The sequence below is a fragment of the Nyctibius grandis genome, chromosome 6, assembly GCF_013368605.1.
Source record: "Nyctibius grandis isolate bNycGra1 chromosome 6, bNycGra1.pri, whole genome shotgun sequence".
NCBI lineage: Eukaryota > Metazoa > Chordata > Aves > Nyctibiiformes > Nyctibiidae > Nyctibius > Nyctibius grandis.
In genome coordinates, this window is record NC_090663.1 from 50,777,091 (window position 1) to 50,795,216 (window position 18,126).

Here is an 18,126-nt window from a genome sequence, read left to right on the forward strand (position 1 = left end):
TAAAGCCCACAAAAAACATAAACCCTGGAGCTGGTTATGGAGAGAGCTATTCAAAGTGTGGATGAACTGCATTCTGCTGCTGGTGGGAACCTAGCGGCAGACATTTATTGCCATCCAGAGCAGGAAGGGCTCCTTATCTACTGAAAGAGAATCTGTGCAGTTCTGAACAGTGCAGTATTTTAGTGAAGGTGAGTGGTCCATCTAAAATAAAAGGAAAAATTATGAAATAAATTTGCAAGGTGATGCAATGCACAAGACAAGCCTGTACTTGAACTATTATTAGTATAATATGTACTTGAAATATATATAAATACGTACATCTGATCCTGTCATAAAACTAATCTTCTCTTTTATGTTTCAGACTATGTTATTTAGAGGCAAAACATAGCAACCCTGGCAGGTAAATTGCCCAGTGTTATGTGTCATCGAGTATCACCTCCCATTTAGTTTTCTATAAAAGCCATTACCTAGCAATGATCACAGTGATTAGGCAGCTTATTATCCATTCCTTTTACTGCAATAAGCACAGCCTCATGGACCAGCTTGGGAAATTCATTCAATTGGATGCTAAAGGTATGTGACTAGACATATTATAGCGCTTTACCAAGAGTTTTACTTACATTTTGGTAGTTTTTTTCAGGATTGACAACCAAAATGAGAAAACTTGTCTGCTTTCTCTTGCAATGTTATGCAAAAATAGTGTTTTTGAAAGTGAACACAGTAGTGTTCATTTTCAAGATATAAAGGAGATATGAAAAAAGCTTGTAGAAAAAAAATCTTACACTTAAGTAGTGAAAGAAAGTCGCCAGCTATTGGTCCTTTATGCATTTAGAATAAAGCTAACAGTTTTACCTAGGCAATGACTTCTCTGAATGATACCATACTTTAATGATTTTTAGATTAAGGCAAAAAGGAAATTACAAATCTATCTAGACTAACTAACCCTTGCACAGAGGCTGCATACAACCTCCCTGAAATAACTCCTTCCAGTTAAGAGCTCTGGCTGAGGTTGGGACAGCTTTTAAAAAGCCATTCTTTTTTAACATGTTCATTAATGAAAATTCAATCACAATTAAACGTTGGGAATGCAAAAATAAAAATGTTGTACCTTATTTCTGCTATGAAAGAGCTTATCTTCCAGCTCTCCCCACTGGACACTGTTACATCTTTTTCCCCACTAGATCAAAGAGCCTATTACTATTATCTATCTGTTCGCTAGAGAAGTGGTTATAGATTGTGATCAACCACCTGCTGATAGAAGGTAAAAAAACCTTTAAATTTAACTTACAGTGTTAACATTAAAGATACTGTGAATTTCTGAGGTTTCTGTATGAGCTCATAATAGTATGTTCCTGGCCATGAATCCCTGGCTATATATACAGGGAATTAATTTCTTCTTTAACAATATTGACTGGGAAATCAGGTTTATCTGACTAACCATGATGGTTCTCAGGGCTTCTTCAGTAACCAGTGTTTCCTAAGTCAAAGCTTCTACAGCCCATCCTGAATGTATGAGCTACCTTACTAGTTCTTAGATGCATGTTCCATGTTTGGCTGCAAACATGTGGTTTGCTCCTAGACCTGAATTCCTCTCATTTAGTTACCTCCTTGTTTTTTTACTTATCCATCTTTTAATCTTTGGATCTTCTATAAATATTTTTATTCACATCTTTGACAAAAATATTTTGTATTGTATTGCCTGCATTAAATGTACTTTGTATTGCTACTAAAAGAGCATAGGTCTTTCAAGACCTTATTGTTTAATATGTTGAAGGTGTAATGTCTGTCTAAAGTCTTGCGAGACCTTACTGTCTATCTAGCAGCAGCTTGTATACTCTAACTCACTTATAGCTATTTCAGCTGTGTTGGTTACACAATCTTAGCCCAGATACACATAGCCTAAGTTTTACCCAGCATAGGATGAAGGGTTAATAATTTATAATCTCATACCCACTGTCATTATTTTAGTGTATTATTTTAGTATTCATTAACTGAGACCTGGAACAACCATTCTATTATTAATTATATATCACTGGAATGTACCTATTCCTCACAAACAGACCAAATCCCAAAATAAATGGCTAGTCCTTGTTTACACATTTCATACTGTTTTCCAATCCACCACGTGTGAGAACTTTCATATCAGAGATTTACCACTTGACCCTATGTAGAGTAGTTAATAATATTTTTTCTTCTTTTATTTTTTTTCATTAGAGCATTTTCTAATGAAACCTGAAAGTAGAGTAAGGATTCGTAAAGACACTGACCTAGCAGTGCTAATTTGGTAATTCCTCTGGTGAAAGACAGTAATGAAAGCAGCAGTATGATATTAGATAATCTTATACATTAATAGCAAAACTTTCACAATGAGATAAAACATCATAAATACTTATTGTAGTAGCTATGCACAAGAGTTGACATACAGATTAGTTACATATTTGCATAGATTCTAAGTTGCACTTCTGCTGATTAAGCTAATTAGTGGTTTTTGATAGCAATGGTCTTTTATGTAGGGATGTGCTACCATTCTCTTACCTAGTAAGGTGTGTGTATGAGGAATAAACACACACTGCATTCCCTGGTGAAAAGGGTCTGACCTGCTTCTGGTCTTTTGTTGGAGTCTACAGGCAGCAGATGCAGACTCAGACACATGCTAGGAATGTACTTTGCTCTGCTGTTTTTCGGGGAACACGCAAAGTTCTTTTCTGACTGCACCCACTCTGGTGTGAGAGAAGACCACAAATGCCACCTATCTATCTCAAATGCAGCAAAACCAGAAATCCACTGCATTCCAGTGTGATGTACAAAAGCACACATGGCTGAACAGCTTTGTAAAGGGATCCAACAGTCATTAGAGCTAGGAGAGGAACTTTTGAACAGTTTTCCAGCAGAAAACTGTTTGGTGATAAAAAGGGGTCACATTAAATTATACCAGTCTTGATCAAAGTTCTTACATAGATCTTTAAAGCAAAACATAAAGAAAATTCTTCCCCTTCAGAAACATTTTGGAATCCAGCACCACCTGGGATTTCACTATCACAGTCCAGAGACTGTGCAGAGACCAAAGCAACATTGCAGAGTGCTGATGTGGTCACGATAGCTTTGGCAGATGACTCTTACATCCCTTTGTTCCTTTGCCCAACTGTAGTAGCCTCAAGTAAATCAGTCTTATGAAGGATATATTCTCCTCCTACAAGACAAGCCATACAATTAAATCTATATTTGGTTGAAAAATAGAATCAGGGAAGCATTTAATTGCTGTTAAACACTGATCTAAATAATGTATTTTCACATCTGAACTATTATTGTCTCACAAATTTTCTTTGATTTACTGTTCTTAATGGACTTTCTCAATGACAGAGTAAAGTAGTGGATAACAATCTGTAAACAAAGCACTTTGCAAAGAGACTGGTCCAATTATGACTAGATACAGGAAAGGTCTTATTAAGTTTCCCTCATTTAGATGTTTTGAGAGAGAACATTCTGTTCAAGTCTATGCTCAAAAGATCATTCAGCAACAAGCATAAGAAAATGAATGCATTTCCAGGTATTGATTATATTCATTACTGTTATAGCTCTTAAACTTAGATTTAAATTTTTTTTTGTTTGTTTTGGCTTTTTTAACATCAGTTTGTAGAAACCATGGGGTAAATAAAAACTAAAAACATGCATTTCAAAGCTATGCAATCAGACTAGTACGAACCTAAAGAAAAGAGAGGAGATTTCCTTTTGAACCCATAACCTTTCAAATTTTATCCAGAAACTTTTAGCAATGAAAGGATGAAAGTCCCTTTTGTATCATTCCCTTTTTACCTTATTCCTCAGAGGAATGAAGGACCTGGCCTTTAATAGGATGTTACTGTAAAAATCAGATGCTTAGCTTTTTACAGTAGGTTCACAGCAAGCTGTGGTTTTAGATCACTGAGGTATGTCAAAACACAATCTTTTCCATGAAAGTGGAACTACTCTTTTACATTAATGAGCTTAAAAATTTGTGTGCTTAGAATATCACAAGATGTAATCCATTCTCAGGCAGCACTGAGCTAATCTCCTAGCACACAACTCTTACAGGACTCTAGACCATCCTTAGAAGCAAGTTCACGACTTAAAGAGAGAATTTACAATTAAAGAGAAATTTTACAACTGCTTTCTGGTATCAGAATTACATGGTTTCCTTTCTTAAATCCTGTTTAAATTCTAATTTTTAAAATGTGTTTTCACTATGTTCAATATTAAGGAATATTGGAAAAGATACGATTGTACTTAATGAAGAAACTGCTGCCACATTTGGAAGACAGAAGCAAGTATCATCAGGAGTTTGCCTCATCCACTTCGTTTCATGGAGTGAATAATATTGTCCAAACGCAGAGCAAGACTCGCAAAGCGCTCTGGCTGTTAGTAGTCGCAGGCTGTCTTGCCGTTGTTATTTGGCAAATCTGCAGTCGCTTCATCTACTACTTCAGCTGGCCAACCACAACCACAGTGGTAGTTCAGTATGTGGAAAATGTCAAATTCCCTGCTGTGACTTTTTGCAACTTGAACAGGTAAAAGTCATGTTTGTTGTTTGCTCTTGAGAGGCAACACCTCTTTATCTGAAAGCAGTTAGGTTCCACAACTTGCTTGAACAAATTACATAAAACAAGGAAAATATGGCTCTGAGGGACATGTCTTCCACACCACCACATGAGATTTAAATGAAGAGAAAAATACAAGAATCAAGGAAGGGAGGTTGCTTTTTAATCTTCCCTTCATTCAGATGAACAATTGCACTACAGATTTTTAAGTTTCAAAATATAAGTTGGAGTGGAAAAAACTCTCTGATGTTGTTGTTCTACATGTGAGTGTTGCTTCTACAGTGTAACTAAGGGACAGTCATCGGTCACATCCAAGTTAAAAATAAAAGACAAGATTTGCAAATAGAAGCCTCATACAAATGTGGAAACCTTAGGCAAAGCAAATACTTTTTTTTCAGAGGTGCTCAGCCTTTATGGTTCCAGCTGATGTCAGTGGGATTTGCAGGAGGGAAGCATTTAGTTTGTTTGGAAGTCATGTACCTAAGCAGGAACTTCACTACAGATTTCTACATTTGAAAATAATGGGCAAGACTCAGATGCAGCCACTTTGAAAATAATGCAATAAACCTACAGCCTGATTTTTAGAGCAAATATGTAATTTAGGAACATTTTTTAGAAATACAGAAAGTTTACCCATATTGTTTCCCCAAGAACTGTAATTTTTCTTATCTTCTACTTTTTGCTGGCAGAGTCAGACAGAAGTCCAAGTCTCAAGTATCTGGAGCCATTCTGCCTCACTCTGCCTCCTTCCCATTGCCCTGCATAAAGCCATCCTGGGTTATACTGCACAACAAGCACTGTGGATAGAAGTCCCTCTTCATTACAGTGGGCTGTTATAAAAATGCCTCACTTCTTGTAACTATAACAGCAGCACATTGTAAGTAAACAGTCAGCTACTGAGCATGGCAGTTGTCTGCCTAAGTGACAGTTTGCTGCCACATCCATCTGTTGTTCATGCTGTGCTTATCCTTCCCTCCTGTTTTTAGTGACCAGGTTTTTTTTTTTTTTGTTGGCAGGACAAAGTGGCACGTATCTACCTTTGTCTTTATTTTTTGACTCAAATTCAGTTGTGAAGAGCTGTTCCTACCAATCTTCCTTAAGTTGGGACATTAAGATCTATTATACAAATACATTGATATATTTCTAAAAATAGGATTTCAGAAAATGGCAATTGTAAAGAACATAGCATTGTAGTTTCATTTGTGTTTATTCTCTTTTCAAACTTATAACTGTTCTGTAAACCCTTACTTTACTTCAATAAAGGACTTCAATGCTGTACATAAGGAAAGCACCTCCAATGCCTCATCATGTTTTTGAGATTTTTCAAGTGAATTCAAGGAGTAAGGATCACCTTGGTTTATACCACTGTGTCACCAGCCACAGAGCTCATGGGAAGGCAGACTGCCTCTACGCTGGGGTGTAGTGCCTTAGTAAAGCAGGTACATGAGATTACTGAAAAACGCACTTAGAAATCAATTTTCTAAATGATGGAAGACAGCTTTTTTGAAAGGAACAACTCCTCCCAGCTAGTTTCCCACATGTAAATGAAATTGTTCAGCTTCTCATCAGTTCTACAAATCTGGTTGTTGGCTTACGCAGGTGGCTCATCTACTTGATTTTTTTTTTGTTTTATTTTTTTAATAAACAACCACACACAACAGAAATGTTTTCAATATGACTGACCAGAATAGCCATGGGAAGGTGTCCATTTTCTGTTTTCAGATATAGAAACCACTTTCCTAGAAATGGAGACTATATTGTTTATTCATGTTGTAGAGATCAAAGTGCAACGCAGTGAGCAAGAATCACTTGTAGTTTGTGAGCAGACAACAAATCGTGTCACAGATTTGGCAAGAGTAGCCCTGAGATCAGTCCTATAACTCTGCAGAACTCCAAGCAATTCTTTCTCCTTCCCACTGACAGGTTTCAAGCTCATGCAGTAAGCAACCTCAAAATCATTTTTTTAATTTGGAACATTGTGTCTGGAGTTCTCCAAAAATCTGCTATGGAAGACAAATATTCTCAAGAGCTAAATTATTTCCTTCTTGGGAACCAGAATTTCAGCATCAAAGAGTTTACAAGGAAAAATGGGTTTTATCTGAACAGCAGCACATTGCTAGAATGTGAATTTTTTGGAAAGCCGTGTTACCCACAGGTAAATATTTTTTCTTTTACTAAAACAGTAGCATGGAGGGCAAGGGGATGTATTCTTACCACTTAACTTGAGATCTCTAGCTTTGCCAGCTACTCCCCCTGTTTCCGCTTTACAGTCAGCCAATGGAGAAGAAAAGTCCTGCTCTAAGTCACCCTGAGGACCCAAATTCTCCCACTGACTGCAGAGACAGCCTGCTGGACTCCCTGAGCTGTAAAATGGGATTTCAGTCTAAATTGCTCTCTTCCTAGTGCCACTTCTGCACAGATAGCAGCCTTTGAAAGCTGTTATACCTCCAGGCTGTATCTAACAACCTTTTCTATAAATGGCCTATAATGAAGGTCAGTTTGAACTGAGATTTTTTGCATGACGTGTTTGTGTAATTTTGTTCTTGAGGTCAAGAATATAGACAGCCAGGGTAACTATATAGGCAGAGCCCATAGGAATTTTAAATAATGAGATGAAAATAGCCTACCTTTTGGAATTTTGGACAACAGCCAAAGAATATGATCATCCTGTTTTTATGTCGATTCTTCCATAGAGCAATTCCCAACTTAAAGAGCAAATGTGAACAGAAAAGTCAAGCCTATATTCTTTCAGATTAACTAACCTTTACATATGCTGTAGCTTCTAAAATTATGCATTGGAGAGTTCTCTTAACTGAAAGACACTGGTGCTAATAGCTAAAACTAAAGCAATGAGAAGCAGTCATATTAGCAAATGTTTTCAGTTAAGCGATGAGGTGGCTTTGGGAAAAAATGCAAATATTGTATTATAGTTTTGAAGCAGTTTTCACTAAACATCTACTGGAAAAAATAAACAAGTTGGTTTTGAATATAAATTTCTATATAACATAACAGGTATAGAAAAACAACAGGACCTCATTAAATGATTCTGAGTAGCTCACAGGTATTAATAAACAATGTGAAATTTCTCATTTAAACTTAATTTTCTATAGAAAGGGATTAAATCCTTTTGAATATTTCCATCAATTACCACTTTTCTGATTGTAATATTTAGCACTGCCTTTGTGGGAATAAAAATAACCAACCCCAGGAGTCCATCTCTTGCGCTGTGACTCACTAATGAAACTTCAAGTGATCTTCCTTTCATTTTACTCTTCCCTGTTTTCCTTTATTGAAGGATTTTGAACACGTTTTCACTGAATATGGAAACTGCTTTACTTTTAATCACAATGATCTTCCAGCAAGAAGAGTGAGTTTGTCTGGAAGAGGCCTACATTTACTTTTTGATGTCCAACAGGTACAGCTATCCTAATGATTTCAAACAATGAATCATGTAATGACATATAGATGAGCAGTGGTGTTTTGTTTTGGGGATGGTTTTGTTTTTTTGTTTGATTGGGTTTACAGAGACCTTTAGAATTTCATGCACAAAATTCTGTATCAAGACTATTTCTGAGTGAGAGGGAATTTTAAAGGAAAGATCTGATGCAGACGTAAAAATTCAGAATTATTATTAACTCTCTCCCCAGCTCAATGGTTCTGAAAGTTGTGAGTGAGCATATCTATGTATATGTACACAGTTCACCTACAATTGAAACACATCATCAGAGCAGTAAATTAATTTTATGCAAGCACTTCAGGATAACATCATTTCATTTTAATAAAAGGCATAGTAGGCAAAGTCATATGGTGCCAATTTCTAAGTAGTACTGAATTTTCGTTGCAGCAGCCACTGTAAGTGCTCAATGCCAGCTAAGATCTGGTCTTTGCACTGTAAATAGTCTTTGACCTTATTAGAATTGTCTTTGACCAACAAAACCCAGAAAACTCAGGGAATATCACCTTGTGAGATCAGGGAAGAAAACTAAAATCTGGAGTGATAAATGACTTACACACTCACTTTTGTTCTCAAGGAATTATGAGACCAGAGTGACAGGTTCTGGAGAGAGTAATGGAAAATTTGCTGGAACATGATCGGTAGTCGCAAGTAAAAGAAACTAATATCCAAGTTATGAGTAAAGGTTCATCTATGCCTTCTTGCTTTTGAAATTGGGAGATAACAGAAAGAATAAAAAACCTGAAAGTTTATAGTAACTGGAAGGAAACCCACATCGGTAATCAATAAAGGAAATTTAAGTCAGCATGCTTCTATACTTTTCTGTAAATTGCCAAAGATGAGACTAGAGATACAAGACCAAGCAAAAAAGTATAGTAGCATTCTAAAGATAGCTAAAGCTTCAACGGGTAAGCAAAGCCGAAACTATTTTAAATACTTCTTTTTCTATCAGGAACAATTCACTGATGAACCTGCTCTTGGTTATACTGATGCTGGTATAACTTTTGTTATCCATTCACCCAAAGAGCTTCCACGCTTTGATGGTCTAGGTTCATTAACACCAGTCGGCATGCACGCACAGGTCGCAATCCGCCAGCTGAAGGTAAGGACTTTGTCCATCAAGCAGAAATATTGGTCTTTACTGTCTCTAATTCTCTTCTGAAGCGTGACAATGAATTAGACATTTTGGAAGTTAAAATATTTATCATGACAAAGAGACCCCTAAAAGTAACATTTCCTCCAGACACAATCAAAATTGCTGCCATTTGGGCCGGGGGGGGATGTCATTGGTCTTCATAATCTGTATATACTAAAGTCAGCCTTTTTTTCCTAACATCTTACAGTTTTGTTGACATATCATACAAGGACATCATGGCAGTTCTTCATCAACACATTCTGTTACTATTAACGTTGTCTCAGATTCCTAGTGGAATCCAAGCGGAGAGGACTACCCCTCTGCGCTAGGCTCTCTGATCAGGTCCTGCTTTTGCTGTGAGAGAGAGGAGATGATTTTATAACCCCAAAAGCACAAACTGTAATTGCCTCCAATTAAATCACAATGTTACTGCTAATATCTTCAACAGGCTTCCTTTAGCAATTTTAAATGTGATAAAATAATATCTAAATTTAAAACAGAGACAAAAAAAAAAAGATATTTTCTGTTATTATTACCCTACAGTCAATTATCCAAGAATACCCGTGGGGAGAGTGCAAGCCTGATATAAAGCTTCAGTACCACAAGATTTATAGTACTAATGGATGTTTGCAGGAATGCAAGGCCCGGTACATTCAGGACTGGTGTGGCTGTTTGCCTTTCATTCTTCCAGGTATTTCTCAGGAATATCATACTACTATATACTGATCATCTTGCTGGGAGACCTCACCTGTTACTGAGCAGCAAAGGAGATGGGGCACATGCTTGAGGGATATCTACAGCTGGGCTTAATTAAAACTATACAAATTGTTCTTTTTTTTTTTTTAATTCGGAGAAATCAAGCAAGATATTTGGTCAGCTCTAGACCTAGCATCTGGGCATTGGCTATTCTTAGGATGCAGACCAAAAAACCTGAAAGAAAAGATTATGCCTCAGGGCTGTATGATAAGTCTGTAGTCTTCAATCTGACTTCCTAAAGAGCTGGAACTAAATCCATAAGAAGTAATAGATTTTCACATGTACTGCAGAAAGCCTACTTTGCGGGTGTTTAGCAGTCACAGCAGAACTGATTGAAAGTCAGAAACAGACGTCCCCCACATGAACTATGGAAAGAGTCTGACACATAGAAGAGGGCTCTGGAAAAGCCAAAAGGCTGCATGGAGCCATCTAGCAGCCTGAAATGCAGAGTACAGGTATATGCTGTAACACTCCCTTTGAGAATCCAGGCATCTTAATCACTCTAGAAACAGAAAACAGTAACTCTGAGTCCTGACCTGTCTCTTCCCTCCCACCTTTTCAGCATTAAAAGTAATGATAATACTGTCACCTCTTTCTGGAGCAAGAGCTAGAATTTAAATCCCTGCTCTTACAGCTCTTTTTTCACAATTAGTGGGCAAGAATACTGCTGTCCTGCCTGCACTTTCTGACTGTATTTTTAAATATCCCCAAGCAAAGTAGAATGTTTTCACTAAGGGAGACATTAATGAGTAATCTCCAGCCTATTTGACAACCTCTTGGAAAGGAGGAACCTCCAGGAAACTCTCATGGAAAGGGGTTTGAGAAGGAAATTAAGCCTAGGTCTCCCAAACCCAGGGTGAGAGCTTTACACAGTGGCAGTTAGATAAAGGAGAGCAATGCCTTCTTTACCTGTGTGCTAAACTGCTAAGTAATATTTACATGCAAGGGCAAAAATTGGGGTGAAAGTGAGACCATCTGAAAATTTTGCTGTTACCTCAGGGTGCTATCTCACCCCTTAGATCTCCAAACAACTCTTGCATGAAGTTCAAAACTTTTGCTGAAACACATGAGGTGTCTACCCTACTTCATTTTTTCATTTCCACTGGGAAAAACAGAAATTCCCAGCTTTAGCAAGCTTACACAAAGAGAGAGCCACAAGCTTAAAGGCAGATCTGGCTGGCACACATAATAATGTTTGCTCCTACAGCAAGCCTCCTGGCTTGGTCTGTGGTCTCTTTTCGCTATGTACCCCTTTTGGTGTTGGTAACTGCACTGGGCCCAACTCAATTGTTCCCTCAGTTGTATAATGATAAACACGAAGTGGTGAGCAGGCTTTGATGACTTTACATTTCAGTTTAGTATAAATAGAGCTAAGGGGTGGATTGTTAATTGAAGTTCCTAAAGTTTGTTGTTTGTTTTTAAGGAAATGGAACAGAATGTGATTTGCTGAAGTTTTACAATTGTGTTTATCCAGCAATCTGTAAGTAATAACTTCATATTCATATTTTCTAAGCCAATTCCAAATAGTAGACTATCTCTATCAATTAAAACAAAATACTGAAAGTATTACTGAAATGGAGTACGTCCCAGTTCATTTAATATTCTGAAAAAAGAGACCGGACAGAGCATTAAATAGATGCCAATTAAAAACCCATAAGAATTCATTTTAGTAATCCAGAACCAGAAATGGTTCAAATTGGAAGAACGTTCAATTAATCTGTTTTCAGTTATCAAGCCCCTGGCTTGCATTTTTGCATCTTCATGGTATCATTCTTCTAGCTCCAATGTTGTCTTCTTTTTGTTTGAGACAGAAAAGTGAACAATACAGTAATAACAGGTTTTATAACTGATAGAAAATATAATTCAAAATCACTGGACTTTAAGGTTTTATCTTTTCAAAAGTAAAATGGATTATATGTTTTGAAAGTGTTCCAAATGCAATTCATTTCCATAAGCAAATAATCTGCACACAGTAGATATTAAATTTGTAAGTCACTGCAACAGACTTTCTGGAAAATACTGCAAATAGTAATCTGAGAAGTAATTTCTCATGAACTTTAGAAAGCCGCCTTTTTAGTTATCTTGATTCTGCTATGTAACGTGACTCTCTTTTCCCAAAGGAATGGATAATTAAGAAACAAAGTAGATTAACAAGTTCTGGGGGGCCTGTATGGGAATTTAGGTCTGTCTTGATTAGGTGTGTGCAACATTCGGGCAAGATCTAGTACTATGAAAAATGGCTATATCTTTTTCCTGGGGGTCTTCTGAAATAGATTCCACAAAGTTCACATTCTTACATAATCATGATCTTTGACAGCCTGTCATGGTGGAAATACATATATTATTTTACTTAATGGATATTCTGTGACCAAGTTTCAAAGAAACCACTGAGCAATAAACAAAAATGACCCCTAAGTCCTATCAAGGATGGATAGGATTCAGAGCTGGACCCCAGAAGGAACTGGCATCACTGTATTGTACATGGTGAACCATTTACAATGCCTGGCTTTTAGGTGTCTGGTCCCCAGGACACCAAGTTAGGTGCTAAGTCTCCTTTTACAGTGCAGGAGAGAGAAACATCTGACAACAAAATCTCAAATGAAAGTGCCACTGACTCAGTATCTGAGGGACCTACTGTTGGTGAGAGCATTTATTTTAGGAACTCTAAAGGCCAGCTATCCAGAATGAAATCCACAACCCTAACGTCCCTGGACAGCACCCCAAATCATCAACTGACAGGCTGAGATATCTCCACCCCTGTGGTTTGCAAAAATGAGAAGCCCACATGCAGAGGGAACAGACACAAGGGCCATCACACCAGGGCAAATAGAGCATCACAAGCAGGAGGTTATGATACTCATCTCAGAGTACCAGATAGCTTTGGGTTATGGCTTATGCTTCAGGAAGTATTTATGCCTTGCCATTTTTCCTCTACATTAATTTTCTCCAGCTTTCCTAGATTTCTACAATGATATTTTTCTGTTAGATCCTTGTCAGGGGAATGGCCCCCCAGTTTCATACGCAGCCAGACCTGCAGAATTTTATGACTTCTCTTTGGTATTTGAAGAAACAAAGCTGTCCCTAAGCCCTCTTAGCTGTCTTAAGCCCAATTATCAAATGGCAGGCAGGGGTTAAGGTAAAGTGAACTTAGCTTACCAAGATTTTTACATAGTTATCAGATGGTAGTAAACTACAGCTGATATTGCTCTGGAAGTTCTTCCTGTGCATTGAAAGGAGCTAGGCAAACATCAAGGCATCAAGAACAAGGATTATATACCTAAGTATGTAATCAGAAAGCTAGAATAGAACATGGGAAGTCTTCTGTTGTCCTACTGTTTAACTGTGGATGAGAAATAATAAGCACATAAAGTCTTAATGAAGGCAGAAAGACTTACAGGTGCTGAATTTCTGTGGAAAAAGTGACCAGAAAATCTCAGCCCTTATTACTGTGCACCAGTTTCCCAAATGCCAGTTACAAATACTTATTGGTTCCTTCAAAACTGGCAAGTGTCCAGTTTTTTTAAGGATAATTAACTCATATCTTTATCAGTCAGTTAAAAGCAATTTTGTAAGTTCAAAAAAAAGTCTTAAAAGTTTGTACTTTTATAGAAACATTATGCAAATTCTTTCTCCTGAAATTTCAGATGATATAGAGATAAAAGGATTATGTACAGTAGGAACCCACAATTCCACTTGCCCTGCCCCATGTGAAGAAACAGATTATCCTACCACTGTCACCTATTCAAGATTTGGAGGAGAAAAAGCCATAAAATACATTTCAGCAAAAGTGAAGAAAAGCCCAGAATACATCAGGTAATCTTGCTTAACACCTTGTCTAATAAAGAAATGATCAATTACTTCTAAGTGTGCTAACAGCATATGATGTAAACGTGACCTTTTAAAAAGATCCTCTTATATGTGGCATTAATAATGTTGTCTGTGAGACAGAATACTCTCTTAGACAAAATTGGTTAAGAATTATACATATTCATATATTAAAAATGTACTTAGATACATATAAGTCATCCTTTCTCCAGACTTTCTCTCGTGCCTCCAGGGACTGGGATTCCCGAGGGTCGGCCTTAGCAGTAAAGACTGAGGCAAAGGCGGCATTCAGTAACTCCGCCTTCTCTGCATCCTCCGTCACCAGGGCACCCTCCTCATTCAGCAGAGGGCCCACATTTTCCCTAGTCTTCCTTTTGCCACTGATGTACTTGAAGAAGCTCTTCTTGTTGTCTTTGATGTCCCTTGCCAGATTTAATTCCAAGTGGGCCTTAGCCTTCCTTGTCACATCCCTGCATACTCTGACAACCTTTCTGTATTCCTCCCAAGTGGCCTGTCCCTTTTTCCACATTCCATAGACTTCCTTCTTCCATTTCAGTATTGTCAGAAGCTCTTTGTTCATCCAGGCAGGTCTCCTGCCCCCTTTGCTTGATTTCTTACTCATAGGGATGCACCGATCTTGAGCTTGGAGAAGGTGATGCTTGAATATTGACCAGCTCTCATGGATCCCCCTACCTTCCAGAGCCCTAACCCATGGGATACCCTCAAGCAGGTCCTTGAAGAGGCCAAAGTCAGCTCTCCTGAAGTCCAGGGTTGTGATCCCACTAACTGCTCTGCTTCCTCCACACTGGACCGTGAACTCCACCATCTCATGGTCACTGCAGCCAAGGCTACCCCCAACCTTCACATCCCCAACCATACGTTCGTTATTTGTTAGCCCAAGGTCCAGCAGCACATCTCTCCGTGTTGGCTCCTCCACCACCTGTGTCAAAAAGTTATCATCAATGCTCGGCAGGAACCTCCTGGACTGTGGGTGCCTAGCTGTGTTGTCTTTCCAGCAGATATCAGGGTGATTGAAGTCCCCCATGAGAACCATGGCCTGTGATCGTGAGGCTACTTCCAGCTGTCTGTAGAAGGCTTCATCGACTTCCTCTTCCTCATCAGGTGGCCTGTAGTAAACCCCTACAACAGTGTCACCCATATTAGCCTGCCCCTTAATTCTTACCCATAAGCTCTCGACTCATTCTTCATCCACACTTAGGCAGAGTTCGATACATTCCAGTTGCTCTCTCACATAAAAGGCAACTCTACCTCCTCACCTTGCTGGCCTGTCTTTCCTAAAAAGTACATAACCCATCCATGACAGCATTCCAGTCATGTGAGCCATCCCACCATGTCTCTATAAGTGCAATGAGATCATGGCCCTGCAACTGCACATAGATCTCCAATTCTTCCTGTTTATTTCCCAGGTTTATTATCAGGTTGCTCAGAGCTCCGTCCAACCTGACCTTGAATGTTTCCAAGGCATGAGGCATCTACCACCTCTCTGGGCAACCTGTTCCAGTGTTTCACCACCCACATCGTAAAAAATTACTTCCTTATATCTAGTCTGAATCTACCCTCCTTTAGCTTAAAACCATCACCCCTTGCCCTGTTGCTACAGGCCCTATTAAAGAGTCTGTCCCCAATGAAGATTATGAAAATTAAACCTGTTTTTATATGCAAAAGATATTAATCCTTTGAGGACGTTTTATCTTTGTTGATTATTTTATTGTCTGTAAACATCATGCGCAACCCAGTAATTATTCAATTAAGTAAGTGAAAGTACAGAACATTCCCCTGTTACCAAGCCTTAACCAATAGGAATCCTGCCCACGTATTATTGAGTACATATTCCAAACAATAAAACATAGATATCTATTGATTTCTGAATATGTAAGATCAGAAAAGTTAAATATTTATTGGATAGTTCTGCTAGCAACTCCATTACAATGCTAGAAAGTCTTATTAACAGAAGCCATGAGAATAAGATTATTTTTATTACTCAGTGCTACCTGAATTTTAGAATTATCATCTAAAGAGACAGAAGTGATCATTTTGTATAGTAAATACTTTATTTTCAGTGAATATTGTTAATGAGCTCATTATCACTGTCAATTCAAAAGTCTGTAGCTGTTCACACTTCTGAAGAATGATCAGTCACAACACTATGCATGCAATCAGTTTCTGCGTCTGTTTTATTCCACAACCGTTACGTTTATATTCTATTTAGGAGTCACACAGAATCTTTCTGTAGACAGGATATAATAGAGATGAGCTTTTTACGCTGAATCATTCCACAGGTCTTGCTCCAACTGAGATTTACCTACTTGTCCGCTTTTGCAGCAGGCAGGAAAATAATTAGGTATGAGAGGCTATTAGCAGAGGATAGAACTAAACATCCAAGTATAGGACAAGGGCTCTTCTGCACAAACATGCACATTGAAATAAGCACAATTAAATATGCAGTTGCACATAAACAAGAGTGGTAGACTACACTTCCAAGCACTGTACCCATTGTAGGTCAAGATGCTTGACACTTCCGCTCAAGCTTATCTCTGTGACTGTTAAAAAGTACGAGTCTATCTCACAGTACAGATCTAGAGTTACTTTTTCAACATACCCTAAGGATCTGCTCCTCTGATAAGCTCCTGTTACAACTGCTGTTATTAGGACAATTTTTTTTTCCCCTTCAGTCATTGAACTCATTTTGGTAGCACTCATCTAAATGTTCTTTAAAAGACATCATAATTCTCCCTGGATCCGGTCCATGCCGATAAATGTTGGTAAAAATGAACAGCACTCCTGACTGTCTCAAGTAATACCATATGTATTTGTCATTAGGCAGAACCTTGTGTGTATTGACATTAAATATCATGATCTGAGCTACAAAATAACACAGCAGCAGAAGGCCTTGACTATATCTGAGCTGCTTGGTAAGTGAATGTTTAATATGTATTTATTGCTGATTAATAATTAATCTAAAAATAAAATAAAAAAACAACCCTTTTTTTTTTATTCTCTTCCCTCCTGAGACATAGCCTATGTGGGCTTCTAAACAAAAAAGCAATACCTTTTATATTATAATGGTAATAATCATATCTGCCTCATGGTCATTTTTGATACTGCCTCCTGTCATTCCATTAAAGAAGCTGCAGTATAGACAGCAGCTGAGAGTAAGACTTAAGTTTGGCCCTAGTTTACGACTATATAACACACAGGACTGTAAGAGTAGTGAAGTTTACGGGATTTGGAGGGGAGAGGGAGAACATGGGGAGAAGAAGCAAGAGAACGGTTAAAAAGGCATAGAAGTAGGAAATATTTTAAGTATCTGTTTCACTGTAGGATGTGTTGTGTTCTACTTGCTTTATTTAGAGCTTTAAGAAACACATTAGTCTTCTCCAATAAACGTTCTTAAGAAAATTTATTCTGTTTTCTTCAAGTGATGGATTATGTATATTGATTTTATTTAACACTTGAACCCAGCAGGGTTTTGTTTGCTTGCTAGACTAAACCAAATGCTTAGGATGACGTATGTTTATTTCCTTCTATTACAGCTGATGTAGGTGGCCAGCTTGGATTGTTTTGTGGTGCCAGTATGATTACAATCATAGAACTACTTGAATATATTTTTACTAACTTCTGTTGGATGTGCATCTTTTTTCTATTCAAAGCTCCTGAAATGCCTCAGTGGAACAATCCACCCCAGAACCAACCAACACACAAGGAAAAAAAGAAGGGAATACAAGAATGTTAGTGGCTTGTAGAAGCACAAAACTGTTTCTGCAACTTCCTTTCCTTTTTAAGATGCAAAGGAGACAGTAATATTTTGCATTGCTCCCTTCCCTGCCCTCCTTATTCTTCCTGCTTCTTTTATTGCCTAGAACTATTTAACTCTGCTAAATAACTTTAGAGTGGCAAGTCTCACTTTCTTTCTCATGTAAAGAAAAATGTAACTTTTACCTAAAATTTTATTTTAAAGAATTACCAATTATTTAACATAGCATAGCAAATGATACTGACATACAACACAATTTAGCATTTCTGACCCAGTTTTTATCTTCTGTATTTTGACTGAGGAGAAACAATACACATGCCAAATTAACACACACAACAAGTTTCTCAACCACCACAAAGGTGGAGTATCGCTATGCTGAAAAAGCAGATTCCTTATTAACAACAAAGTCTTTGCTAGTAGGTTACCACTGTTACATGTTCCAATGAAGGATATTGTAGCTTTGCCTATCAGAATTAGGAGTGCGCCTAATAGCAGTAGCAAAACTTCTACAGTTTATTATCTGTTTGTCTGAAACGCACCAAAAAAAAAAAATCTCATGAGTCTGCCAACCACTAGAGAACCGTAGGGCATCTGAGTGGATGGCAAG

General features: G+C 37.8%; 1 protein-coding gene across 1 annotated transcript; it reads left to right on the top strand.

Moving 5' to 3' along the window:
• The first annotated feature begins 533 nt into the window (after positions 1 to 533).
• ASIC5 (acid sensing ion channel subunit family member 5) lies at positions 534 to 17,498 on the top strand. Its single transcript, XM_068404143.1, has 10 exons — positions 534 to 573; positions 4,238 to 4,544; positions 6,498 to 6,729; positions 7,870 to 7,989; positions 8,981 to 9,130; positions 9,707 to 9,854; positions 11,343 to 11,399; positions 13,564 to 13,732; positions 16,586 to 16,677; positions 17,299 to 17,498. The coding sequence occupies exons 1-10, from the start codon at positions 534 to 536 to the stop codon at positions 17,496 to 17,498; spliced, it is 1,515 nt and encodes a 504-aa protein (XP_068260244.1).
• Positions 17,499 to 18,126: the final 628 nt, after the last annotated feature.